This window comes from Kwoniella bestiolae, chromosome 1 (genome assembly GCF_000512585.2).
Source record: "Kwoniella bestiolae CBS 10118 chromosome 1, complete sequence".
Taxonomy (NCBI): domain Eukaryota; kingdom Fungi; phylum Basidiomycota; class Tremellomycetes; order Tremellales; family Cryptococcaceae; genus Kwoniella; species Kwoniella bestiolae.
This window is the reverse complement of record NC_089241.1, coordinates 6,936,663-6,962,938: the sequence shown is the minus strand read 5'-3', so window position 1 is coordinate 6,962,938 and position 26,276 is coordinate 6,936,663. Positions and strand designations below refer to the sequence as shown.

At 46.5% G+C, this 26,276-nt stretch overlaps 9 protein-coding genes across 9 annotated transcripts; 4 read left to right on the top strand and 5 right to left on the bottom strand.

Annotated features, from left to right (window-relative positions):
• Positions 1 to 378: 378 nt before the first annotated feature.
• Positions 379 to 2,514, top strand: I302_102620 (serine/threonine-protein kinase SSN3; the record flags this gene model as incomplete). The annotated part of the gene is made up of 10 exons (XM_019187988.1): positions 379 to 461; positions 529 to 569; positions 629 to 957; positions 1,013 to 1,117; positions 1,234 to 1,546; positions 1,692 to 1,841; positions 1,914 to 1,974; positions 2,039 to 2,206; positions 2,262 to 2,342; positions 2,406 to 2,514. 10 exons carry the CDS (start codon positions 379 to 381, stop codon positions 2,512 to 2,514), a joined length of 1,440 nt encoding a protein of 479 aa, XP_019050866.1.
• A 269-nt stretch (positions 2,515 to 2,783) lies between these two features.
• On the bottom strand, positions 2,784 to 3,443 carry I302_102619 (uncharacterized protein; the record flags this gene model as incomplete). Its single annotated transcript, XM_019187987.1, has 1 exon — positions 2,784 to 3,443. One exon carries the CDS (start codon positions 3,441 to 3,443, stop codon positions 2,784 to 2,786), a length of 660 nt encoding a protein of 219 aa, XP_019050865.1.
• Positions 3,444 to 6,589: 3,146 nt separating this feature from the next.
• Positions 6,590 to 7,513, bottom strand: I302_102618 (uncharacterized protein; the record flags this gene model as incomplete). The annotated part of the gene is made up of 2 exons (XM_019187985.1): positions 6,590 to 7,312; positions 7,385 to 7,513. The coding sequence occupies 2 exons, from the start codon at positions 7,511 to 7,513 to the stop codon at positions 6,590 to 6,592; spliced, it is 852 nt and encodes a 283-aa protein (XP_019050863.1).
• A 953-nt stretch (positions 7,514 to 8,466) lies between these two features.
• On the top strand, positions 8,467 to 9,614 carry I302_102617 (uncharacterized protein; the record flags this gene model as incomplete). The annotated part of the gene is made up of 6 exons (XM_019187984.1): positions 8,467 to 8,485; positions 8,560 to 8,688; positions 8,759 to 9,020; positions 9,087 to 9,250; positions 9,322 to 9,424; positions 9,512 to 9,614. The coding sequence occupies 6 exons, from the start codon at positions 8,467 to 8,469 to the stop codon at positions 9,612 to 9,614; spliced, it is 780 nt and encodes a 259-aa protein (XP_019050862.1).
• A 309-nt stretch (positions 9,615 to 9,923) lies between these two features.
• Positions 9,924 to 13,133, bottom strand: I302_102616 (uncharacterized protein; the record flags this gene model as incomplete). Its single annotated transcript, XM_065869523.1, has 12 exons — positions 9,924 to 10,154; positions 10,241 to 10,314; positions 10,380 to 10,446; positions 10,508 to 10,597; positions 10,667 to 10,833; positions 10,996 to 11,521; positions 11,637 to 11,965; positions 12,104 to 12,137; positions 12,242 to 12,600; positions 12,688 to 12,765; positions 12,862 to 13,027; positions 13,110 to 13,133. The coding sequence occupies 12 exons, from the start codon at positions 13,131 to 13,133 to the stop codon at positions 9,924 to 9,926; spliced, it is 2,145 nt and encodes a 714-aa protein (XP_065725595.1).
• A 557-nt stretch (positions 13,134 to 13,690) lies between these two features.
• On the top strand, positions 13,691 to 15,341 carry I302_102615 (proliferating cell nuclear antigen (pcna); the record flags this gene model as incomplete). The annotated part of the gene is made up of 8 exons (XM_019187982.1): positions 13,691 to 13,742; positions 13,827 to 13,879; positions 13,962 to 14,069; positions 14,132 to 14,237; positions 14,387 to 14,749; positions 14,846 to 14,904; positions 14,986 to 15,210; positions 15,327 to 15,341. 8 exons carry the CDS (start codon positions 13,691 to 13,693, stop codon positions 15,339 to 15,341), a joined length of 981 nt encoding a protein of 326 aa, XP_019050860.1.
• A 621-nt stretch (positions 15,342 to 15,962) lies between these two features.
• Positions 15,963 to 17,004, bottom strand: I302_102614 (uncharacterized protein; the record flags this gene model as incomplete). Its single annotated transcript, XM_019187981.1, has 5 exons — positions 15,963 to 16,084; positions 16,175 to 16,268; positions 16,364 to 16,442; positions 16,639 to 16,871; positions 16,990 to 17,004. The coding sequence occupies 5 exons, from the start codon at positions 17,002 to 17,004 to the stop codon at positions 15,963 to 15,965; spliced, it is 543 nt and encodes a 180-aa protein (XP_019050859.1).
• A 498-nt stretch (positions 17,005 to 17,502) lies between these two features.
• I302_102613 (uncharacterized protein) lies at positions 17,503 to 21,926 on the bottom strand (the record flags this gene model as incomplete). The annotated part of the gene is made up of 13 exons (XM_019187980.1): positions 17,503 to 17,582; positions 17,704 to 17,890; positions 17,979 to 18,082; positions 18,155 to 18,370; positions 18,542 to 18,614; positions 18,678 to 18,796; positions 19,000 to 19,666; positions 19,829 to 19,937; positions 20,000 to 20,097; positions 20,231 to 20,763; positions 20,938 to 21,051; positions 21,097 to 21,258; positions 21,377 to 21,926. The coding sequence occupies 13 exons, from the start codon at positions 21,924 to 21,926 to the stop codon at positions 17,503 to 17,505; spliced, it is 3,012 nt and encodes a 1,003-aa protein (XP_019050858.1).
• Positions 21,927 to 22,378: 452 nt separating this feature from the next.
• I302_102612 (uncharacterized protein) lies at positions 22,379 to 25,953 on the top strand (the record flags this gene model as incomplete). The annotated part of the gene is made up of 12 exons (XM_019187979.1): positions 22,379 to 22,396; positions 22,467 to 22,905; positions 22,979 to 23,070; positions 23,126 to 23,163; positions 23,216 to 24,362; positions 24,481 to 24,655; positions 24,722 to 24,793; positions 24,851 to 24,942; positions 25,020 to 25,119; positions 25,196 to 25,293; positions 25,394 to 25,534; positions 25,648 to 25,953. The coding sequence occupies 12 exons, from the start codon at positions 22,379 to 22,381 to the stop codon at positions 25,951 to 25,953; spliced, it is 2,718 nt and encodes a 905-aa protein (XP_019050857.1).
• Positions 25,954 to 26,276: the final 323 nt, after the last annotated feature.

The following is a 26,276-nucleotide window of genomic DNA, read 5'->3' as shown; positions in this document are numbered from 1 at the left end:
CTGTTCAGTTGGTGTGAGGTTGAGACTGAAGTAGGGGTTAGCTGTGATGATACGGTAGTAAGATGTAGCTGATGATGTATGATGATGATGATGATACTGAATGAAGGGTGTTTATCATCTTGTTGTTTTTGTTTGTTTTGTTTATTCAGTCCACCATGACAATGTCATCATTTGGTTCCGCTTCCCGCTCTTCCACCGTGGGAAAATAAGACAAAATCAGTCGCCATCAAACAGGAATAGAACGATGCCACGTGCCACCGTCCTGCTTCGGCCGCTCGGACCTCTGGGAGTGAGGAAGGATACATGTATTAATAAATGTCCATGTTGCATCATCGAGTAGCTCTGTACATCCGTGGTCACTTGCAAGGTCAACACGTTATGGCAGCAGCTATGGTCCCCGGGTCGAGCATGATCGATCCCATGCACTACTATCGTGCAAAGAGGGACAGGGAGAGAAGGACGTAAGTGCAGGCGAGTATGTTCGGAGTGGAAGGATCGAGGTGATAGCTGATGATTAACGTTGAGCAGCGTATTGAAGACGTATAAGATACTGGGGTTCATATCATCAGGTGATTCAAGTGTATTATAAACGCTCTGAATGAAACGACAAGCTGATCTTATGCGACAGGTACATACGGAAGAGTATACAAGGCAGTGCTGCTCCCCTCACCATCCTCTTCATCAACTTCCAAATCCAACAAATCGATCTTACCTTCCTCAGCTAGAGCGGCATTGTCGATACCGAAAGATAAACTCCCATCACCCACTACCTCGACCTCATCAAATTCCAACACACCCATACTGGACCCCCTCAATAATCCAGAGTTATGTATGAGACCAGGTGATCTTCCTGCGAAAGAGGGGGATGTATTTGCAATTAAAAAGTTCAAACCTGATAAGGAGGGGGATGTGTTGACGTATGCGGGTATCAGTCAATCTGGAGCGAGGGAGATCATGGTGAGCGAGGTGCTTTTTCAGGGAGGATATCGTATACTAACAGTACACTTGACAGCTAAATAGAGAACTGAATCATCGTAATCTGACGGCGCTTAGAGAAGTTATACTAGAAGATAAAGCTATTTATATGGTGTTTGAATATGCAGAACACGACTTCCTGGTGAGTTCAGCATCACCGTATCAACAAATTATCCCCCTTGTGCCTTGACATCTGCTATTATTTTTCTCCTCGATTGTCTCACACGAATAGCTAACGCAGAAATATTATCATTCCAGCAAATAATACACCATCACTCCCAAACAACCCGTACACCCATCCCCTCTCCAACGCTCCGTCGACTCCTCCACCAACTGCTATGCGGCGTCCATTTCCTCCATTCAAACTTCGTCCTCCACCGAGATTTGAAACCTGCCAACATCCTAGTCAATTCCGCTGGAGTAGTAAAAATTGGTGATCTGGGCTTAGCGAGATTATGGCACAAACCTCTAGCTCAGAGCGGTCTGTTCGGCGGTGATAAGGTCGTAGTTACCATCTGGTACAGGGCGCCGGAGTTGATTTTGGGAGCTAAGCATTATACTGCTGCTGTCGGTGAGTGATGTTGCAAGTTTCCCAAATTCGCGTAATACTCCACTACAGCCCAGATATCGGATACAGCTTTATTACTCCCCTTTTCCAATCCTTGCATCACCTTTCTGCTGATGTTCTGGGCTGATCCCTTACTCAAATTTCATAGATCAGTGGGCCATAGGATGTATCTTCGCGGAACTACTAGCTCTTCGACCGATATTCAAAGGTGACGAAGCCAAAATGGACGGTAAGAAGCAACTGCCTTTCCAACGTGATCAGATGGGCAAGATATGTGAGGTCTTAGGTCCGGTCAAAGGTGTGTTGAGCTCTGTGTCACCAATAGCCCTTCGTATCGAAGACTGATATTCATCTTTTCTTGTCGCTGTAGCCGATCAATGGCCAGGTATCGTGCACATGCCAGAATATAAGACCTATCTATCATCTGGACCGTACATATCTCGACCTTTCTCTACCTCGGCATGGGCCATTGCTAAGTTGTTGTGATATTCGTAGATATCCCAACCCCAATCCCCTTCCCACATGGTATCAACACCGATCATCCTCTTCACAAGGATACGATCTGCTCACAAGGCTATTCGAATGGGATCCCGCTAGAAGATTGACAGCGAGAGAGGCGCTAGCTCACCCGTGGTTCCAGGAGGAAGGTGGAGTGGCAGCTAAGTGAGTCAACCACCTCTCTTGAGTTAGATCCGTTCTGATTATATCTGTGTGTCAGGAGCGTCTTCGAGGGCAGTACGATCACTTACCCAACTCGAAGGGTAACTCATGAGGATAACGGCGATGCCAAGATGGGATCGTAAGTGTATTTCCATGATTTATACTCACGCCTGCCTCGCTCATAATCATGCTTTCTTCGTAGTCTACCCCCCTCAATGGCTCATCCGCGATTGCCATCAAGTAGCAACTTCCGACCTGCCAGTGCGAATCTCACGGCGCAACAGCCCGCAAGGAAGAAAACCAGAATGTAGATCAGACAAGGTTATGAAACAGACATAAAGGTTGTAATTCATCTAACAATCGGTACAGGAGCATTGATTGTGCTCTGAATTCTGTTGTATCATAGTTTGTATCATGAACAATACAGTACTTGTAGAGAAGCTCGAACTGTTGACTCGGTCTTCACGCCCAAAAGGAAAGAGGCACATGTGCTTGCATGAAGTATACTCACAAGGTCAGCTGCGTCAATGATCGATACGATACATATGCGAAAGCCGGTACACTCAATGATGGATCTCGATCATGATCGATAACCATAGTCACTGAGCTGCTCTTTGACCCATCGATCCGCTTCTTCTTTGCTCATGTCGTACCTCGGGACAGCAGATGTTTGTACCGCAGTACCACCCACATGGGTATGATCAAATTGATATTTCTCTTGTAGTTGCAGCTGTTGTAACTGTTGTTGTTGGCCATACCAATCGTGTACCGATTCCGAATGACCCGTCCTCGTGGCATCCGTTGAGAGCAATTGGTCTTGCCCTTCTGAGGCATATCTCAATTGGTCATCCGATATGGTTTGGTCAGGTGCTCTGGGAGGGATCGGGGGGAAATGATTCGCCCATTCCCCTCCGAAGTCCGGATGATAGTTTGCAAGTCCTTCAATCGGGCGGAAATGGCCTCTCCACTGTGGTTGGATTTCATGTTTGCATACTGCTGTGCTGGAGGCGGGTTGACCTTCATTTTGTCCACTTGTTTCGGAGGCACCGATATTTATTCTACCTGATATTCCCATAATTTCTTTCCCGCCTGCATGGTGAAACCAAGTTGCATAAAGTCCCTTTGTGCCTTCTCTGTAAGCCGCTTTTGACTGCTTCCAGGTCTTGAACTTCTCGTACCCCTCGGCCCATGCATCACCTTTGACAGTACCAGTTTCCTTTCGGGAATTGTAATAAGCCATTGTATGAGATTCCACACTCATCTAACAAAATTCCGATCGAGTCAGCCCAGGCAAGCACAGGATCCTCATCACCATCACAAACCCTACGATACAGCGACTGAATCTATATAGCTATACATAATGACACCATACTCACGCAAGCGTAACATCCATTGCAGCCCAAGACCGATGACGGGCATTTTCTCGTGTGTGCAGAAGGACACTGACAAGTGCTCGAGCAGATTTGATACGTCGACATGGTACTTCTTAGTAGCTAATTACAGTCAACATTATTGATTTATTGGACTGGAATGATCACACATTTTGATTTCCTAGTTATGCTGTACCTATATTGGCATGGCGTTGGTGAGTCGAGGTCCGCTGAACGGCATTTCAAATCTGCCCAGACCTCCAATCAAAGGGACGTCGAAGCGCAATATGCAGCGCACTACGTATAAATACTCTCCGCGGTGTTACAAATCGAAGACCACAAGTTCTTGTTCGACTACCTGTTTCGTGTCTTCCTTCTGACAATGGCAAAAGGTTTTGCAACCTCGACATTCGAAGTTCCATTGCCAATTGACTGGTCTGTTCTATTGCATGGGGGTTGCGCTGTATAGATAGACGTGGTTCAAAAGGCGCAACCCGAATGAGCAATTTACTTGGACATCATCTTGCAAAGCTCATCTCATCCCTGATAGAACTGCAACACGATAGCAATCTTATCTTGCAGTTGCGAACAAGGCATCAATCGCTGCCCCAGAAATACAGGCAACCATCCCAGGATGTAGCCAAATATATTATAGCTTGAACAAACTGAACAGTGAAGAAGGTGAGAGCAACATATACACACCCAAAGCTTCGTGACTGATTTAGTCAGTAAAACTATCCTATCTCATTGATCATCAACCATGAATCATATGCAGGAAAGAAGATGATATTGCCAGGATGTGATACGCTTGAGACCAATTGTTCCATGCATGTACACATATTGTATGAAGCGCAATCTGCGCGGATCCCACTCGTTCAAAAGCCTATGGAAAATTTAATAAGCAAAATCGGTTAATTTGGATATCATGGTAGATTGGACCTTGAAGTCGAACTTTAGAATACAGAACCCAATTTCAAATTGGCCAAAGTAGATATAACATGTAGATTGTATCATGTCAATGATCAACCATCAACATCCATATACCCTCTTCAGCGCTTAATGAAGTATCTTATGGAAATCATTGTGGGATCCAGGGGGATAGTTGACTATCGACTACATCCTGCCATACTTCTTCCTCGTTGTGCATGTGGGCAAAGGGGTCGTCCTCATACGAGTACCCATTCTGATTCAACTGGCTGTCTCCTGAGGTTGTGTACTGGTCCAACGGCATCGACTGTTCTTCAATTGCGAAATCGTCAAGGATCTGGCTATCATCCGCCATCTGAGGCTGGTGATCGGGGACCCACTGAAGTGGGTTCATCGACCCTTGATATTCAGTGGCACTGGCGTTGCACTCGGTCTCATGTCCACTTTAGAACCCCTCTTCTTGAAAGCAGGGCTGCTCGCTGTCCCTGCCGTGATCTGAAGCATAATGCATGTCCGCATGGTCTCGCCTCTGACTTCGAGAGCGCCGTTGAAGCCTTGGGGACCAATGCGATGGATCAGGGAAATATTCTCGGAATTCTACAGGGATCGCACGACTATATCGGGATTCTGCCTCGGACTGACCATCTGCGACATGTTGTTTTGGGAAGAAATGGTCTCTGAACTCAGGGGGGACGGTCTTATAACTCCAGGTCTGCCCTGTATCTTGGCTGCCTGTGCTTCGGACAATATCGCGTTTAGGATCCTTCTGAGCGGCACGCTCTGGCCTGCAGGGCTGCTATTGGTATCAGATTCTTGTGACTTACTTTTGAGATCTCCAGATGTTTTGTTGAGTGTTTTGTTTCGATTATGCCTAGATCTCTTGGGTAACCCATATGCTTCGAAGCCACCTGCTTGTCTCAGCCAGAATTCATATCTTCCTCCGGACCAGGTCGGTGGGACCACTTCCGTAGTGGATGCATCCCATCTTTGAAATTCTGAGTATGCTTCAAAGCATCTATCGCCCTTTCCCAGCCCACTGTTCTCAGTTTGTTGATGATACGACTCAGAATGCCCCTTCCTTGAGATCTGTGAAACTCGCAAGTCAATATACGATCCTTGGTACATCGGAGATTTGTGTTTATAAGGATGACGCTAAACACTTCCGACAGTTTGATCAGATGATCTCGCCGGTCAACCTCAGAAGAGAGGTACGATCCATGCAGTGGCTATCGCTACATACAGTCGAGGCGTATGGAAAGATGAAAAACACTCACACATGCAGCTCAGCAGGTCCGCACGTCAGTGGCCTCTTCACATATATCGGGGTCTATTTTGATGAAATGGACCTTATGAGGGCATTGGCAGGGCGCCATATTGCTAATATGGCACGGTCAAGGAAACAGATTTGACTAGACAGGCTGACCAAGAAAATGCGCGTAGAAGAACGGAGAGGTTGTTATAGATAGGGTCTTACCTTGCTCCAACATCATCCTCGGACCCGCTGTACATTTATACCTGTAAAAATCAGTTCTGCGGGAAGAACAGAAGCTTCGATATATCTTCTCGTATATGTCAGTCGAGTCAAAATGTCAGTATAAAACATGTCGCGACAAATTTTCCGACTTCTCACTGCTGGATTTGCTTCTTACCTCTGAAGAGATCGGACAAAGGATGTCCAATGAGCGATATCACGTCTCACGATCCTATGCTGTCCTATCGCCACATTTCGGATCTGGAGTCAGCGGAACATACCTGCGAGGGATCAAGCAAGGGCATGCCGGGGTTGAAGTCACATGTCCACCTTTGCGGGTTATCATTTACTTGGAGCGATAGCGGAAGAGAAAAAGGTCTAATGTGACCTCCGAATAGTGACACAACTACAACGCAATAGCAATCTCAGTTGGCAATTGCCAGGGAAGAATCACTCGCTCACGTAGAAGTACGGCGATGAATGTCATGATGTAACCATACATGAATGGTGTCTCGACCTTGCTCAACGTATTGTCGGAAAAAAAGCGGTACATACATCTTCAATGCTCTGCAAGCCTCCTGTGTGTACGTGACCTGCACACACTATTCCACATTATTATTATCGATCATCTCCCATCGCCTTGGCAACCCAAAGCTCATCCTCTTCGTCAAAATCCTCAACGCCATCATCAGCCAGTGGATCCACAGGGTACCAAAGTTTTTCGCCACCTTGAGCGGAAGCCTCAGAGTCACGGGGTGAGCTCGAAGTCAAGTCCGCTTTTTTGGATTTGTGGCGTAGATGGACATGTGAAGGGAGCTGAATATTTGGGAAATGTTTCTGGAAATCTGACGAGATGCCACAATCAGCCGACGAGAGCGAGCGTGCTGATAGGAATCGTCTATTCAGGTCATCCATTACGGCAGCAGAATGTTCTTGGGGCACGGTAGGTTCAGTGTATGACGAAATGCGCAACGTGTCCGCATCCAACGTGTTTGACGACAACGTGGTGATATTTCGCTTTGAAAGTCTAGTGCTTCTCCGAACGCCATTCGGGGTACTTCCAGAATCATCACCATCACGATTTTTACCCTTGGCCTTGTTTTTGTTTTTGCCACTTCGCCTCCTCGGTTTCGCATTAAGACCCATTATCTCCCTTCCGCCCTCATGTTTCAGCCAATGTCGATATGGCCCCACCCTAGACAACTTGGAACGCTCGATCTGCGTGATACTATTTTCCCACTTTTCATACTCTTCATGCCCCTCAGCCCATCTGTCGCCTGGTTCCGAGCCATGCGATTGCCACTGAGAGTGATACGACTGACCATGGCCTTTGATCTGGACCTACAAAGGCGAGGAGACACAGCTTTAGTCACCGGATTCAGACTGATAAGGTGGGAGAGGACGAGAACTCACACATCTCCTACATCCTTTTGAACCCTCTAGTGCGGGTCCGCAGATTTCCCTATTCGTGGTCAATCTATGGAACGAATGAGGACACTGACAAATCTCTTCATCCGATGCCTCATCTTCCGAACTTGACATTCTGCAATATCGCTCTTGGGTTTTATTGGAATACCTTCTATTCCGTTTAGTCAGAAAAAGGGAAGATCTCAGGCAGGGGCGTGTAGAGATGAAGAGGAGAGCGAAAAACGCGGGATGATACCTCGATAATGTAGAATCGATCAGTGATTCGGATCCTGCCATTGGAATAAGGTAGGTAGTCCCTCGAGAAGAAGACCGCCATATCATTTTTGAAAGGATGTGACAACGCACAGCAACGGCTCGCGTGAGACCTTTATGTCTGGTTCTTCTCCGGTCAGTCTCGTTCTTTCCTTTCTTCTCCATTTTGGTCTCTGATCTCCAAGGAGACAGCGACAGCATCCGCATTCTCTGTTTCCATCGCGAGGAGTTTTCATTCAGAGTTGATTTAGGCAGGAGTCATGTTTATATTCATCGATGGAAGGTCAAGGAACTTTTAGACGATCGAAGTGGCATGAACATGACTTGTTAGCATGGAGATACTGGCTTCTTTCTGCAGGTTCTTTGATCTTGCAATCGCTCAAGGCAGACCCAAGCGACGACTTGAACAAGAACAGAATGTTCGGTAGCTAGCTGGTGTAATTATCGAATCAGGGTATGACATCAACCTTCAACGGTAGGTACGAAATCCCGTTGCCCTCCGTCCTACGCTGACTCTCCAATATTGAGGGGACCCTTTGAAGCTTGGAAGGGGCAGGTCCCACAAATTGATCAATCATCTCCTCTCCTCGTCCCGTCCTTTGTCAGTAAGTTACCCATGAAAGGATCCAATTTACGACACTCTTGCCGACCTCAAATTGAACATGGGTAAGAAATACTAAATCATAAGTGACAAACCGTTCGGCGCAATTGTGCAATTGTGAATAAAGATTCTCAAATATCTTTGCAATTTAATTTGGACTTGATTACAATTTTAACAAAGTCTGTCTGATAAATATACGAATACATATAGCACGATGTTCTCCATCAAACAAGGTAAGTCGAGATGGAGATCCCATCCGAGAGCAGTGGAGTGTTCGAGCAAGTTGACTTGTCGAGATGTATTTCAGCTGTCATCCTTTTGGCCATCCCATTCGCTCTGGCAGCGACGGTAGCTGCAAGTGATATTGGTCCTCGTGAAGAGGAGGGTAAACAATTAATGAGACCCGAGGGACCCGTCTATACAGATATAAGTGTGGGTAAGTGTATTAGCCTACACTTAACAAGCTGATCTGTCCTGTCATGCGTAACTTACAAAGAAATATCTAGCGATCCGCCTCCAAAACGACCTGGGAATCAAACATTCCCTAGCTGCTCTCGCCCTTCACCCACCCCCAAATTGGATAGATGACCATATCCTCGATCTGACCCATGGGAGAGGGGTCAGGGGGGTGAAGACGACCAACGCGTCTTTTCTCTTGCATAATGTTAGTAGCTCGACGGAGGAGGGGGGGAGAAAGGCTTTCATATATGATGTTGGGGAGGTGAATGGTAGGTTCCCTCCTACGATCAATCCGGACTTTGGGAATTGGTGAGTCCACGGTCCGTACACTCTACACTGTACACTGTAAACTGCTCAACCATGATACTTTTGTAGGTGGTGGCAGGGTCTCGAACTTGCCATATACGATTCCATCTCGCCATCCGCATCCTCGCACTGGATCGAAGACGATCAAGCTTCGCCCATAAACGTACTGAACCTCTTGACTGGTCTAACACCTGAACAGTACGATGTGAGGGATATGTCAAATGACGAGTATCGTGAGTTTTGTTTCTGGCTTGGATCGAGATGGCGGATCTCTTGATAGACTAACGTCGACTCGTACGAATAGTGAAACTCTTCAAAGAGAACCAAATCGTCATACTCGAGAGAGTCATAGAACAGGGAAGCACAAAGTTCAACAGGGTTGTAGTTGATATCAAATCAGATACAGAGTTAGTCAAGCCATCTCTGGTTTTGGCTGTATCCCCTCGTGACTGTAGTGCGAAGCTGACGATAATGCATTGCTTTGACGTTGATAGAATAACGACTACAGAGATTTACGGGCAATGGGCAGAACCGCGTTTGAGTGCTCCGGAGGAGTTGAAACGGGGTTACGAAAGTTTGATCGTCCTTAAGTATTGATAAACACTTCTTCTTATATGTACACTAAACGTCAAGCTACGTCACGCTATTTGCAACACCCCAATTGTATACAATTTTCCATGTGATTTAATGAAATATACCCTGTGATAAGTTGACTCGCTTCTCATGAACATGGACATGAACATAATTATCTCATATCATACTTGAACTACTCTATAGTCATATCAATCTAATTGTCGTACCAAAAATAACCATTCATCCCATCTTGTCTTATACTTTCCCCTGATCTACTATTCCCAGACTCCCATTCACGAATATCCTATATACAACGCTCACACTACCATCTGATCAATCAATCAACGCTCCCTTCCTCTTACCCAGCTCAACCTCCTCCATCTTATATACCGCGGGTCTACCTCCAATCCCCCCAGTGGCCGCAGCATTCTTCTTCGCAAAGATGGGAATCACATTGGCAAGTGACAGACCTCTTCCTCTGGCTATTGATCGCGCGCCTGGACCGTTCCATGAAAGTACTTCAAGAGGGGGGTTCAACCTTGGCCACGAGACGTACGATGTTCCCTGAGACATTCGAAGATAATATGTTAGCTACCTGAGTTTCTGGATCATAATCATAGATCTGTATTTGACAATAAAGTAGAACTCACGTTACCCCAGATATACGATCCTGAGAAGAAAGCTAAGAACACCCAGAGTACCAAGAATGAGTAGATGGAGAGTTCTACAGTAGATCATGACCATTCGTTAGTAGATACCATAGCCCTGAGACGGACAAGTCTCACTCACCACTGGTTCTTGGTAATGTGACAGCAGCCAGAATCATCGTAAGTGCGAAAGCCAAGATATACGGCATCTGAGAACATAAATAGCATGAGCTAGGTTCGAGAAACGACGTCACAAGGAGGCTAACTCACAGCTCGCATGAGCAATGGCCTCGTATCGGTCAAAGGAGGAATACCGCCTCTCTTCGCTACCCAAGCACCGGTGAGTATATCAAATGCGTCCTATCGCGGTCCAGGTGATCAGCACTATTCCGGATCTGAAGTAACGAGACTCAATGTCATCGCACTCACCTGTCGATCACCATCGAAGAAGTTATTCCTTATATACCTCATCACACTCTTATAACCATCTTGCAACATCCCTTCCTTTGATCTTGTACCTGTCCTCGTGTAATCCGCTTTCAGGGCACCTGTACCTGCATATGCTCTCGAGACGGTGTCACCGTGGTCTGCCCAGACTAAATAAATCAACAGAAATCAGCCTCTATAATATCCACATGAATGTTGTGATCATGATGATCGGAAGAAACCCGCGAGAGATGATCTCCTCATTCCAATGGCGTCTCTGAAACATCAAATAACGGTAATATTGAATTTAATGATGATAGTCCACGACTCACCATGCCTGAACATCGTCATAAACTCCTCATGCTCCTCCACCCTCTCCTTGACACTGATAATCCCAACAGTCCTCAGTTGCTTATTCAACGCCCACCGACCAAGCGCAGACTGAGCGACGTTGGTCCTATCCAAACAATCCATACAGTTCGTCCTGATCACCCCCTGCTGTCTACTCAGTACCGTGGCATTCTCTCCACTCTCAGAAGAGTGATGAGAATTACCATACTGCGAAGAACTAGGATTGGTAGAATGGAACCACGCCATCTTGTCTAAATCAGGTTCCAGCCTATCTATCAGAAGTTGGATCTTGTCGAATCGGAGTTTTCGACATTCATGGTGGAAGTCGAAATATAGGTAGTGTGCTTTCTCGTTGATTTTTGGATCACTCGATGCGACGAGGGACATGTATCGCTCAAAGGCCTCTTTGACGGGTTGTTCGTGGCCCTTTTGATTGACCAGATTGACGAGATGGACGTCGCCGTAGAGGTCGATCATTGAGTGGAGGTGGGTTGAGAGGGCATTGGGCTGAGTCAAAAGAAAGGATATCAGCTGGATCCCAAGTCTATTGGACATTATCACGTTGCGAGCGGATGAATGCTGTGTCGACCCGTACACTCTTTACTCGGCGAAACAAACTCACCGTCTCAGTATAATCCATAATCTGTAAATCAGGCTTATACCTCAAATTATTAACTTCAGCCCAGAACAACGGAACACTCCCTCGAGTCTGAACGAAACTCAACCTCTCCCTTCCATCTACTCTACCCTTTCTAGACGAGTTTGGATTCCCATGTTCGGGCAAAGGATCAAACAAGACTATTTGTTCGGTCTCGTTGAAATTTGATGTATGACCTTGCGAGTTGAGACCTCGCGAGAAGTATCGAGTACCGGCTCGATGTCTTGATCGTCTTGAGATGAGGAGGAAGAGGAGGTCTCGGTTGTTTAGGGTTGTTGAGCGGAGCTCGACGGCTAACGCACAAGCAACTGTAAGTATAGGTTTTGAGGTACGGATAGATCATGCGTGAAAATCGATATGACGGAGAGTAGATGGAGGGGAAGCGGTAGGTCATAATTGACAGAAGAAGAAGTGGGAACTGTAATACTCACATCCGTACATCACAGGTAAAATGAACCTGCTCAACTGTAATGTCGAGAATTGTATTAGCATTAATCGTCAATTATATAATTGCCAATGCTAAAATCGTTCATCCCGCATTCTGGATGGTGACGTAAAAACCAACTCACATCGACACCCCCATTCTCCGTCAGATCAATCATCTTCCCCATCAAATACCTATTCCAGAAAAACCTTTCATCCGCTTTCTTCCACAATGGCCATTCCTTCCTTGCATCGTCCTGCGCAATCTCATTCTGCCTCTGCAGGGAATTTGTCAGATCCCAGCCGTACGAGAACCACAATCTACCGGATTTCAACCCTTGTTCCACTAGGGATATCAATTCCTTCTCCACTGGGTGGTCGAGGATGGTGGACGAGGTAGATAGGGGTGATAGAGGTAGGAGACGGAAATCCGTGGCTAGGTATATGGGTTGGGAGAGGAGTCGGCAGGAGGGTGTGCGGGAGGTTATGATTAGGAGGAAGTCGGCTGTGTTGTACAGAAATCGAAGATAAGTCGAATCGTTCAAAAATAATTGATCATACCCGAAATAGTGAGAAGATCTTGATCACTCACTCGTGGCAAGACTCAGAGTTCCGATGATCCCATAGCATGTTATCACTTTTTCCTTTCCGAATGGTATTTGGGATGATTCTGGTACCACGTATTCGAGTTAGCTAGAGTTGTGAAGCAGTTTTTGTGTGATTTACTATGTGGAATCGGTAGGAGGCCAAGTACATTTCAACTCACCATTCAAGCTCATTCTACCCGTCCTTCTATCCACATACAGACTCTCCCTCGAATCCTTCTCATTGACGAATGCAGGTCCATCGAAGCCATGAGTAGGCGAAGACGAGGAGGCAGGTTCGAATACGTATGCTGTGGGAGATACGTATAGGTTGAGTGTCTCGTGGAGCTGTGGTAGTGCAGACTCAGCCATGAACATCTCGCCTGGGAATGTGAACTTTGGAAGAGATAAGGGACTGCAGATGACTTACTGGCAAGGTATTATAAGATGACATCTTTAGTCTTCTTTTGAGCTGAACAGCTGGTCGATGAGGTCAGGAGAGGGTGACTACCACACACAGCACTAGTGTTGAATGAGGGTTGTAGACGGTGGATGAATGAAGAGAGTAAGTCAATCAATCTTGACAGGTATTACCAAGATGAACGTTGTTCAATATACTGTTACTGCGTATTTACGAGTACAACATACAGTACAACCATAGTACTGCTAGGTATGACACCACCACACGGACCTACGCGTATCATCACGAATATCACACGTGTCATTATCTTTATAATCACTGCACGTTATCATTTCACGAACATGACCAGGTTGACGCGTACAAGTAGAGTAATATTTGATCCCGTCTCATATGTACTCGATCTCCTCTCCTGCTACTGTACTACGCGATCAGTATCAGTACAGTACACATATATCGACGCGCCTCTTCCTTCTCATCTTCTCATCTTCTCACTTTCTCACTTTTCATATCAATCCTCATTCTCAATTACCATTCTTCAACACAAAGTATCCTCTCCTATCCTTATCCTCTAAGTCACCGAAACCGTCGCAATGTTAGAAGCAAGAGTTAAACAAGCTGCCGTTCTCAAAAAGCTCCTAGATGGTGTGTAATATTCTGCTTCCTCGCGTCGGGATAAATGTGTCAAGGTTGAGAGATATCCTTACTGACATACGCTATATCATATAGCTATCAAAGAATTGGTCACAGATGGTAACCTCGACTGTACCGATGAAGGTATTGTAAGTGGATCTTACTCCTCCAGCTAGTAGTAACGTGTATGTCTGAGCGAAGACGACAAGCTGACTGAGAAACACGATATAGGCCCTCCAAGCAATGGACAACTCGCACGTAGCGTTGGTCTCCCTCAAACTCGTAGCTGAGCAATTCGAGTCCTACCGATGTGATCGAAATATGCCATTGGGTGTTAACGTGAGCTCAATCATTATCGTAGTCATAAACAGAGCTAACTAAATCACTGTCAATGATCATAGCTTACTTCCCTCACTAAAATCCTCAAATGTGCTAAAGACCAAGACGTCGTTACTCTCAAGGCGCCCGATGATGCCGATTCGCTTGGTTTGGTATTTGAGTCTCCTAGTAAGTGTAGCTGTATCTCGACAACATTTACACATCCGAAGTATAGGACAACAACTCCAGCCGTCTATCAGTCACGTCCATGAGTCTATATCCGGGCAATTCCTCCTTCGCAGGATTGAGCTGATATTCTTCGCTGTACTTGCCCGCAGAGGAAGACAGAGTAGGCGAGTACGAGATGAAACTCATGGACATCGACCAAGAACACCTCGGAATACCCGACACGCAATACGACGCTACCATCACAATGTCCTCTGCAGAGTTCCAGCGAATCTGTCGAGATCTCGCGGCGTTGGGAGAAAGCGTCAAGATCGAAGCGTCAAAGGAAGGTGTGAGGTTCAGCTCGGAAGGTGAAGTGGGGAACGGTAGTGTTCTCTTGAAACAATCTGCGGGGACCGACCGATCCGGTGGGGGGTCGTCTTCTAAGAAGGCGGCTGTGAAGAGGGATCCGGATGAGGAGGACGAGGAGGAGATTGAGGAGGATGAGAAGCCTGAGATTGATGATGAGGAGGGGGGTGAGTGGAGTCTACCTTTGTTTTCCCATTGCACATCTCATTCAAATGGATACAATATGTCAAATGAGAGATGCTGATGATTTTACTATAACGTAGAGGACGAACAAGATGACGAAGATCGATCAAAGAAGAGGAAATCCAACGGTAAAGCCAAGGTGAGTGCTAGTACATCAATCGGTTACAAACAGTCTACTTTGACCGTTCTAATTCCCACCAACTCGTTTGACATTTGATAGACCACCAAAAAAGCCAAGAAAGACGACTCAGGATCCGACGAAATTGGCGTATCGATCATCCTCGAAAAACAAGTCTCGCTCACCTTCTCCCTCAAATACCTGACCAACTTTGCCAAATCTGCGCCATTAGCCAGAGAAGTAAGCTTGCACATGTCAAATGACGTTCCGTTATTGGTTCAGTTCGATTTCGAGCAAGGGACGTTGCAGTTCTTCTTGGCTCCTAAAGTGGGTTTTATCTTTTACTTGACTCGGCAGCTGTTTATAGAGATCATAGCGATATTTATATCTATTTCGATGAGAGAGGAAGGGATGGCTTGCTGATCACCTTTTGGGTCTTGTAGATCTCTGACGAGTAAGCGATACGTCAACTGCATGGGTCAAGATCTGGCGCGGAAATCAAAACAAAGTGCGATTGGGTCCTTTGGGCCGAGCAGGAGAGAGAAAATTGGATATGAAAGTCAAATCTTCGTTATACTATTCCCATCCTTCCTTTTTATCTTTATCATTGTGCATTCTTTCATCTCTCTTCGTTTCTGGTTTTAGTTTATTCAATGTGACATGTCATGGTATGATGATATGAATATCATGTGCTCTGCTTTGATCGGGTTGATTCGTTTACTCTGACTTGAATTGATACGATCTGTCTTGAGCCCTGTTTGCTAAATATTGACCTATCGCATTACACGATACCATGTAAGTGTATCGTACCAAAGATGATGCTTGTGGTTATGATACAGCCTCAGAGACGGAATCTGACTTTTCATCTGATCTGACCCTGTTGGCCTCTTTTGACCAACGACTACGAGATCGACGATACTCTGTTTTATTCTCTACTGTACATGCACCTCGACTTGATCTACAATAGTCATATATAATTCATAACTCATCAATCATATTCTACAAATAAGCGGGAATGAATAAATACAGTACTGATTATTCTCATCTTCTTCTCATTCAGCTAGCTTCAGTTGAACTGACTAATAGTCGAACCAACCCAGCGGTTCACCCGTCTTAAACACCGCCCCTCCCTCCTCGGAAGGTCGAGTATCGATTGAGTGGAATAATGGGGTGTTTCCCGATCCGGCCTTGTGCACTCGGACTATTTGTTCACGTCGACATCGGAGCATGAGTTTGCAACATTGACAACAGGTGGTGATATGTGGGAGGAAAGTGTGTCGACTCAACTCACCATGAATAGATTTGCCCTCTTCAATCTCAATTTCCCCAATGTAATCTACACCCAATGGTCGGTCGACCGTGAAGTATCGGAGCGGGTGGTAGTACTAAGCGAACATCCAGGTTAATCAGCCTGGTCCTGGTTATTCTAGCTAGGGACTAGTATCGATGCGATGTACGTCACAGATGTGGATAGGCTCACCGAGATACCTTTCTTAACCCCATCGGGACCTACCAAATCAAGCGACGCAACCTCTTTCAAACCGTGTTTGGCATCTTCGCTGCGATCCCATCAGATAAGAATCAGCATATACAACACGTTGAACCGCATGTTCAGTCAAACAGACCGGCAAGATCAACAAGGTAGCAAGACTGATTACCTCATGTATGATGATCTATTTCTACCCATGCACCCATTCCGAAACAACGGAAATAGAGAAGAGAGAAAGGAAATAGAGAAGAGAGGGCTAAACTCACATAGCAAGCTTATTAATCTTAACCAACACCTCATGTCTCACCCCCTCCTCCTCAAACACCTCCAACCCTACACTATCCATCTTCCTAACCTCTCCTGCGGTGGAGTCGGGAGGGAGGGTCGATTTGTGTAAATGCTCTTCTGCGTGGGAGTGCCCTGCTCCGGTGAGACCGGTATAGGATACGGCGGTTGAGGCGAGGTTGGTTGCTCCTGTGACGGCTGATTTGGCTGCGTCCTATCGTAGTCATGTAGCTATGTCAGTCCGGATGCTGTGAGGAATGAGGCGTGGTATGGCTGACCAGTGGGTGAGGTGGAAGAAGGGTTGGAAGGGAGAGGGAGAGGCAAGCACTCACTACGACTGATTGCATCTTTGCTATGTCAGGTATGTTAGTTTGGTAAGTAAAGTATGTATAACGAATTGAGTTGGGATTGATATGAGGGTTCGTTGTGAATCAAGGAGGGGAGGAGAAAGAACAACAGGTGAATATGGATACATGATTAGGTTATATATACCTTTTTTTAACTGTATGGTAGGGTCACAAGCACCAGCACATACCCACAACAATCAATAATTAACGTTTCACCTTTTGTTGTTATCTAGAGTACCTTTTGATGGGAATGACGACGGATGATGTCATATCCATCACTCACAGTGTGGCACCATTACGTAGTGGGTGTAACTGGGTTATCTTATCACTGACATTTTCTTTGCTTCCACTGCTTTGATGGGACTACAACTGTGCAGGAATGGATACCCAAGTGATAGTACGACTCATACTTGGATCCAATGCATGGTATACTATGATCATAAACAATACCCTCTCTTCAGTCAATTCAATACCACTCAATCATTCACAATGTTTACCCTACCAAGGCTTCCAACTATCCCCCTTGCCTCCATTACCTGACAACTCGTTCGTAATCGATTTATGAGCAGTCATGAGATCTATGATACGGACAATATTAGCTGACCCGTGCAATTCCCCAAATGTAAAATGATGGACTAAACAGAAGGATCGGACCCTAGCTGATTTCGAAAAGTGAGGGAAGGGGAGAACCAAGCTCACAGTCGGTATAACTCAACGCATCATTATTACTATCCTCCACCAACTGATTCGCAAATTCAATTTCCATCCCATCCATATTTTGTCGGACAATAATCACAGGCAGATGATGGTCTATCACTCTTTCCAGGTGGGTCAGGATATTTCGGATCTGCGTGGAGAGGAGCGTAGGGAGTTTGGGTAGTTGGGTCTGGCCGAACGTAGCACATCAGCACAAGTATCTCATGATCATGTATCCTACGACATTGAGGGTAATAGCAACTTTCACTTGTACTCACCATCCTCACATCCAGATCTTGCAGGTTATCTACCCCATACAAATCATCTATTATCTGTGGGTTCACCGCCGAGCCAAACCATAGCATCGCTACCTCGCCATTGGCTAGAGTAGAAAGTGAGCACTGGTCAGCGCTCAAGCACGCAGACCCACGACTAAAGCAAGAACCCCACTCACTCAACAAGTACGCCCCCTCAGCTACCATCCACCCATAGCTCGCCCTCATGAACGTAGGCAACACCAACTTCCCCCTACTATCGGGGAACCCGACATTCTCGTTCAAATCGTGCACAGCCAGTAATTTGGGGTAGAGCAAGTTGATAGTTCTCGTAGCGGAGAGTGACTTGAATTGGCGCATGTAATGCACACGGACGTCGGAAGTTACGTTTCCTCCTGTGTGGTGAGTGACATTAGCGTCGGGATCAATCATCAGACTGGAGACGGAAGACGAAGTCCATACAGGACAGGGAGCGATGAATGGAGACACCACCGTTCTACCTCGACAATCGAGATGGATATAAACACGTAGAGGAAGATTCCCCCCAGAAAGAAACCACTACTCACCTTTCAGAGGCTTAGACTTCAACATACAAAGTGTATAAAGCGGCAACAGCTTGAACCCTTCTGGCAATATCAGCTATAAGGTATACAAGGTCGATCAGCAATCCTGCTCAGACGATTATGCACGAGCCAAACCCACCTGACCCTGCTGTACAGCCGGAGCACAGTGTTTCCTATACATCAACAACACCCTATTACATCGTTCCGTCAGGGCTTTCTTGATGTCCCTCAAGCTTCGCGTGGGCATTTGCGAGACGGCTAGTGAGATACAAAGCATTAGCAATTTCCTCAATACACCGTATATCGTATACCGCTAGACCTCAGATCAATCTCCACTCCCTTCTCTTTCAATCCGCCTCCATCCCTTATCGCACCATGCTCATCCCCTCAACATCCCTCCTGCACTCACTTCTCCCAGCGTTCACATCGAATGACCCCATCAACGAAGCGTAATCACTCACCTCCCTTGAGCAACACCCCCACGCCAGCCTCCTGATCCGCAAACTTAAATACATTCCCAATCAAGCTCGTCACTGAGAAGTTCATATTCAACAATCTCACTTTCCGTTCCCCTCCAGAAGTAGTATAAAGAATCGCCACCTGAATGAAAGCCGGTTGTCTATCATCCAACCTCGATCCCTCATGTTTCAATACCGCCACGAACGATTTCGAAGCGTCCAGGAGGGAAAACTCGAGGTCCGTCATACTTCGTTGATAGAAATTTCCTAGGTGGTCCGAAACCCTTAGTCCATTACTACATCTGATCCGTACTGTCACATTATAAGCCGTCTCTCTAGATATGGTAGATCCGATTTCTTGGTGGAGGAGATTTCGATCTCTAACAGGTTGGAATTTAGGATGGAAAAACACCTCTCCTCCTGTCACTGCTGACAATGCTCCTATGGATGCTACGTCACAGTACACTTCGGGGAAGATGAATGTGTTGACTCCTACGCCACATTCTGCTAGTTCTTCTGAGAGGTCGCGCCAGAAGGAGTTGGAGGGTGAGAAGAGGGATTTCTCTTTGTCGGTGTTGTATATTGTTGGATCTTCGCGGGAGGTTAGGGTACCTGCTCCGTGGGATACGAGGCCGGAAAGGAAGATGTTGATCTGACCACCTTGCATACGCTGTACGTTGAGGGAGAGTCAGCAAACAGCAGATGAGGATGGTTAGAGAAACGAAGCATCCACTGCTTTTAAGGTTATGAGTGGGACAGCAATGTGCGATAGACGGTTTGATAGGATTGGGAAGGTGGTAGTTCAGGCTCAAGTGAGAATGCAGACACTCACCAATCCAGCTAAAGCGCCTTTGACCGCCGACCCAGCAGCCACCCTGTTACCTTCTCCACCTCGCTCAGCTATCGCAGGCAAGAGATCCAGTACAGCTTCGATCTGGGATCTAAGTAGAGTATGTTATAATCAGCGGATGCATTGGCGCTAACAATGCGTATAACAACTCACCTCGATTCGGTTGGATCAACCAGGAAGCCAGTTGTGAATGGTATGAACATATCTTCTAGGTCAGATACGATCATTTGCGACGGAGAAGATTGGGTTGACTGCAAGCGATCATATGTCTCAGTAAGTGACCATACCATACATCGGTATTACAATACAGATAGCATCCAAGCAAGTGGTGAACTGCATGAGAGTCATATCATGATGAAGAACATGTTGAAAAGAGCAACTCACAGATAAATTCCAGAATCCCACATTCTCCGCACAACTGACAATCCCGACCCTCTCCCCTCTTCCAATCTTAATCTCCTCTTCTTCCTCCTCTCCCTCTCCCTCTTTCTTCTCACCATACAAGGCTTTCCTGATCCCCTGACACACCTCTCTTACAATCCCCCGATCAGCAGCAGGCTTCGACACATCCACTACAAACACCCGTGCCAATCCAGAAGGTTTTCTATACTTCATCAACTCCTTCTTACGTTCCTTCTCCCTTTCCCTATAATTTGTGCTTGACGCCGTGGAAGTATCCTGTCCAAGGGACGCTTGTAGTCCGCCCAACAAGTCCGATGCGGTCGAGGAGATAGCGTCTGTGGCGGAGTTGCCGGCGTCCACGGCTACGTCCATCAATGATCCGCTTGGAGGAGGCTGCATTGCCCAGTAGGATCGGCCGACGAGGTAGTCGCACGTGCCGAATTGCAATTCTGGGCGCTCGGAGTGGTCTAGTCGCTGGCCTGAGGGTGAGAGGTGGCAGAAGTATGTTGGGGAGACTATTCGTGGAGTTAGCTGATGAGTTCGTTGAATAGATTGCAACCTAGGTAGATGAGGGTAGACGGATGGTGGAGGATATTTTTGTCACATCCAGAACAACGGCAGACAGGAGCAATGCCAAAGGTGACGGGAACACTTGTCGAACTCTGAAAGGAAAACGAAGACCAACTCACCAACATTATTCGCCCCACACAAATTACATCCCCACTTCCTCCCCCCATCTACAAACTTGCACCAGGGGTTGATATATCCTCTGCACTTCTCACACCTTGGTGGGCCTTCCTCCTCTTCGTTACCATTGTAAGTAGTTGGGGGATCGAATGGACTTTGACCTGATATCCAGCTTGATACTGTTGGAATGGGGTTCTCGTCGTATCGCGTTTGAGCAAAGGGTTGGACGATCAGTCCGAAGGGGAGGGCGGTGGTGTCTAGCAGCTGAGAGGTGGAGGGGATGACTGGGAGAGTTGCTCGTAGATGACGGGGGAGGGAGTTGCCTATGATGGATACATAAATATGATTAGCTTATCCAGCCAGTCAAGATTAATCAGAGGGGATTTCGAATGTCTATGAGATCTGTGTAGATTGATGGTCTCGATGATACAATCAACCCACCCTGATCAATCCCCCTATAATCCGTTCCTACAAGCGGTACCAACCCCCTAGTCTGACACGTGAAGAAATCCTCATCATCGTATAAGTTCTGATCCAATTCCTGCGCTTCGACAGGATTGGGCACCTGACTAGGATCGATCCTTACTCTCGGTCCAGTCAAAGTTGGTCCGCTAGAATGGGGAGGTGGAGGAATATGATTCTGTGGTGGTTGAGGGACATGATACTGAGGTTGTTCTTGTTGCTGTTGTTGATATTGTGGTTGATGGGCTTGATGATGGGATGATGAAGGAGTAGGAGCGTATTCACCTGTAGGGGCTGGAGCAGGTCTATCGGATACTTGATGTAATTGTGGGACATAATTTGGATCGTATCCCTGTTGACCGTACTGTTGCTGTTGGCCATACCCAGGTTGTTGCTGGTGCTGGTAATAGTCTGAATGAGGTTGAGGGGAAGTAGATTGAGATTGTTGTTGCCATTGTTGTTGAACCTGAGGCTGCTGAGCAGGTCCTGATAAGCTTGGGTCTACGGCGTATCTTGATCGCGGAGGCATGATTGTAACTCCTGCTGTGGTCTGGGTGAGCAACAATGATACCAACGATGATATATCAAGTCAAGATGGATACTGTAGTCTCAATTTCAATGTACGAGTAGCAACGCTGCATGGTCAGGACACGTCACGTAAATACCACCGTACGAGGAATGCCGTTATAGTTATACCATGTGATCATAAGTGGTGCACTCAATTAAACTACTGATAGCACCCAATTGCCGGGTGATCGACGCATTATATTAGCGGTTAAATTAAACTAAATAGCTAGTAAGATGACGATATCACATCAGCTCAGATAACACCTCAACCCTCTCACAGCTTATGATAACAGCAGCATATCTCATCATCTAATTGACATCCCTCTACTCTTCATCAGCTCATCTCATGCAAACCATAACCACCCTATACCTGATCCGATGAGATTCCTAGAACAGTTCGACAAAGCAATCAACATGTCAGATCCAAACGAGGTATGTTACACCCTTCAGCTTCGCCACCTACGTAGTACTAACAGACCATGTCATCCACATATATCTATAGCCCAACGCAAACTCAGATACTTCCTCAATCATAAACATCTCATCAGTCTCCCTACAGCCCAACTCACCTTCAACAACTCACACATCATTCGAGAATGTCTCTCACTCATCTTCCAACACAGGTGGGAAGACCGGTAAAGCAAGATTATTATATTGTAAATCCCATGTATCGATCCACCCCACCTCCTTCAACAAGGATAATATATCGGGTTATCTGGGATTAGTAGAAGTTGAAAATACTGTTCCTCATTCTCTTGCACCCAATTTGGACTCTAATCACGAGTCTGTTGTAGGAGAAGGAGGGAAGAAGGAGACGTTGATAACTTGGGTACCCAATGAGTTGTTGGAGAGGATGGACGAGGAGGACAGAGAGGGTTATAAGAGGGTGGAAGGGAGGAGTATGAATGCTTCCCAGAGCGAGGGTGAAAGGGAAGAAGATGGTGAGCTGCGCTTTTTCCAGCCCCAATATGAGGTCGAAAAGAAGTAGCTTATGAAAGAATGGACTGCTCTCAGGCTTCGTGTTCGTCTCATTACCACCGCCAAAAGGCGAAAAATACGCATTCTCAATTCCTATAACCAGTATATATAGTGTTTTGGTGTATCCCGTGAGCCAAATTATGCCTTCCCATTCGATGCCATAGCTGACATTCACTTTCCCAGCCGAGCTTGTCACACTGGTACGGCTCAGCAACATTCAAGTGGGTTACAACGTTACTCCGAATAGATATATACTAATACTTCCGTTCATAGTCTAATGGGCGGTATCTCCCTGCCCACACTCTATTTCCACGACGACGAATCTCCTCTTCTCGCTTCCCCACCCGCTTCCAACACTTCTCAACCCTTACCTCGCGCACAATGGGGTTTCCCACCTTTCCTTTCTCTCCTCGAATCCCGAGCGACCCTAGTCCGATCTCGTTTGCTTCAATCCCGCAAGAATATGGGTGCAGAATTATGGCTTGTCAATCCAAGTAAGAGCGATAGGGAAGTACACGAAGCGGGATTAGAAGAAGAACCAGAAGCTGTACCTCCTCAACGTCAACCTCAACCTGTAAAGCCTGCTTCTGCTCCTGCGCCATACCCACCTAAACAGACATATCCCAACACAGCAGTATTGAACACTACCACACCCAAACAGACACTCATGACCTCCTTATCGAACCTCACCAACCTATCTAGAAAAGCAGCTTCTCAAGTCCTTTCTCATCCCCTGGCTCAACCTGTTGTCCCCCACTTACCTCCCGCCGTAAGATCTTTAGTCAATGTCCCAGGAGAATGGGAACGGACAGGTAGATTACCACCCAAAACTTCCAAATCTTCTACAGACGTGGCCAATGAGTTCGAGTCTGCCAGACTGTACCTAGCAAGGTGGGCCAGGGTAGTAGCAGAGGAAGGCGAGAAGGCACGAAGGGACGAGATAGCAAGTAAAGCACGTATCAACCGACGTAATTCCACTTCGACCGAGGTAGAGGATCTGGAAAGTTCCCTGGGGGTATTCTCGATGTTACCCAAGTCCTACTCGAAACGACCGATCCCTAATCCCACTAGGACCCCGCAACATCCAATCACCGCTAGAGAGTGGGAATCGTTCGCTGCGCAGGGGAGGGACGAGCTGTGGATCAGAAGAGAGATTTTCAAGAGGGGGTTCAGCGATTCGTCTGAACCCCTGGAGAAAGCGGCTAGGAGGGAGGGATGGGAGGTCTTGCTGGGGATCGTTCCTTGGAGTATTGGTGGGGTGGGTGGAGGTGATGTAGGAAAGGAGAAGAGGAGGGATCAGAGGGAACAGGCTAGACAGGCGAGGAGACAGGTATATAAGGGGTTGAAGGGGAAGTGGAAGAAGGAGGCTGAGGTCAGTGGAGGGCGAGATGATTGGAGGGAGGAGTGGCATAGAATCGATGTGAGTGTGATTAACCTTGCTTCGCGAATATATCAACCATGGTCGTAGTCCTCCATACTATGGTGGGCCCATCAAGTAAGGGGAAATGATGGATGCTGATACTGTATGTGATGTATAGGTCGATTGCAGACGAACAGACCGAAACCAAGCTATCTATGCTGTTCCTGCCGAAGCTGCTCATAAGGGAGATCACGAGAAGGAAGGTGGAGGAGCGGCGACAAGTTTGAGAAGGGGTAGTTTGGGTGATGATGGGCAGGGTGAGGAGGAGGAAGGTGGCGCGGCAGCTTTGAATCGTATGTCCAGCTACAAACCTTTCATCTGAGACTGTAGGGAAGCTGATGAAAGTCTTTGGTGTTCAGCACACATCGCTGCATTGCGGACTATCTTGATGACGTATCATACCTACTCACCTGAATTGGGATATGTACAAGGTGAGCTAATTTGTGCATGAGCCAGGCTGAAAGTAGCTGACGAATGAGGTCATATAGGAATGTCGGATCTACTTTCACCTATCTACGTGGTCTTCGATGCGAACGAAGCGGATGCGTTTTGGGGATTAGTGGGAGTGATGAAGATGATGGTGCGTATTTTTTCAGCTTAATTGTACATATGGACCAGAATTCCAGCTGATTTGATATGATCTGGATTGGAAAACAGGAGAGTAACTTTTTACGTGATCAAAGTGGGATGAAAAGGAAGTTGTCGACTTTACAACAATTAATAAGCGTGATGGACCCAGAATTGTATGCTCATCTGGGTGAGTGAGCTGCAATGTACTGAGCCATATCTTGGAATGCAGCAGCTCATCAATCTTGTTCATTTTCGGGTGATAGAACGAACCGATTCGTTGAATCTGTTTTTCTGCTTCAGATGGATCTTGATTTCGTTCAAGAGGGAATTCAAGTTTGAGCAGGTCATCAAATTATGGGAGGTGGGTACTCTTTCCCTTATCCAATCCCTACAGACGGACTCTCTTTGTTTGGGTGACCATGGTGTGCTAAACTTACCTCATTACTTTCGGTCGGTGACAGGTATTGTGGACAAACTACTATTCCAATCAATTTGTCCTGTTCGTCGCTCTGGCGGTCCTTCAATCTCATAGGGACGTGTTGATAAGATATTTGACGGAGTTTGATGAGGTTCTGAAATATGCGAATGACCTGAGTGGGACGGTAAGTTTTATGACGTTTCTTTCGCTTACCCGGTCCGTCCCACGGTGTCTCTCTGCATGAAATCCATTCGGTAGGAATGATCAAGTGTAAGGCTGATACTAATCCCATCGCAGATCGACCTAGATACAACCCTAGCCCAAGCGGAAGTTCTGTTCTTATCGTTCAAAACTCTAGTAGAAGATCTGGATAAAGAAACTGCCAATGGAAGTACGAGTCTAAGTGTGGAAAGTGATAATAAAGATGGACTGAGGCATCGTAGAGTCAATTCTGACGTTACGTCTTCGACGTCTAAAGGGAAGGGTAAAGAGATTGATCAAGATGACGGGGGAGGAGAGGATGAGGAGAAGAAGAAGAAGAAAGAGAGGAGGGTGATCTCGGAGGATTTGAGGGAGTTGTTAGTTGCTTGGAAGGGGGTATGATTTTCGGAAATGACGATAATCACATTAATGGGACTGGGTCGGTATGACTTGAATAATATGTAGTTTGGGTATTCATGTGTATATATACTTTGATCATGATCATGCAGAATGTAGCTTTATGTTTCATGTCGATATATGGGCGACTTGGATCTGGAATGAAGTGATGAGATGGATAAAAGTGGAGGTCAACCAATCAACCACCTTACACACCTTGGTATCTGTATCTGTATACTGCACCTGTACCTACATCATATCTGATCCCACTAACTCCACTTCCGACCTGACTGCACCGACCCAACTCATACCCATCTCCACATCCTCAC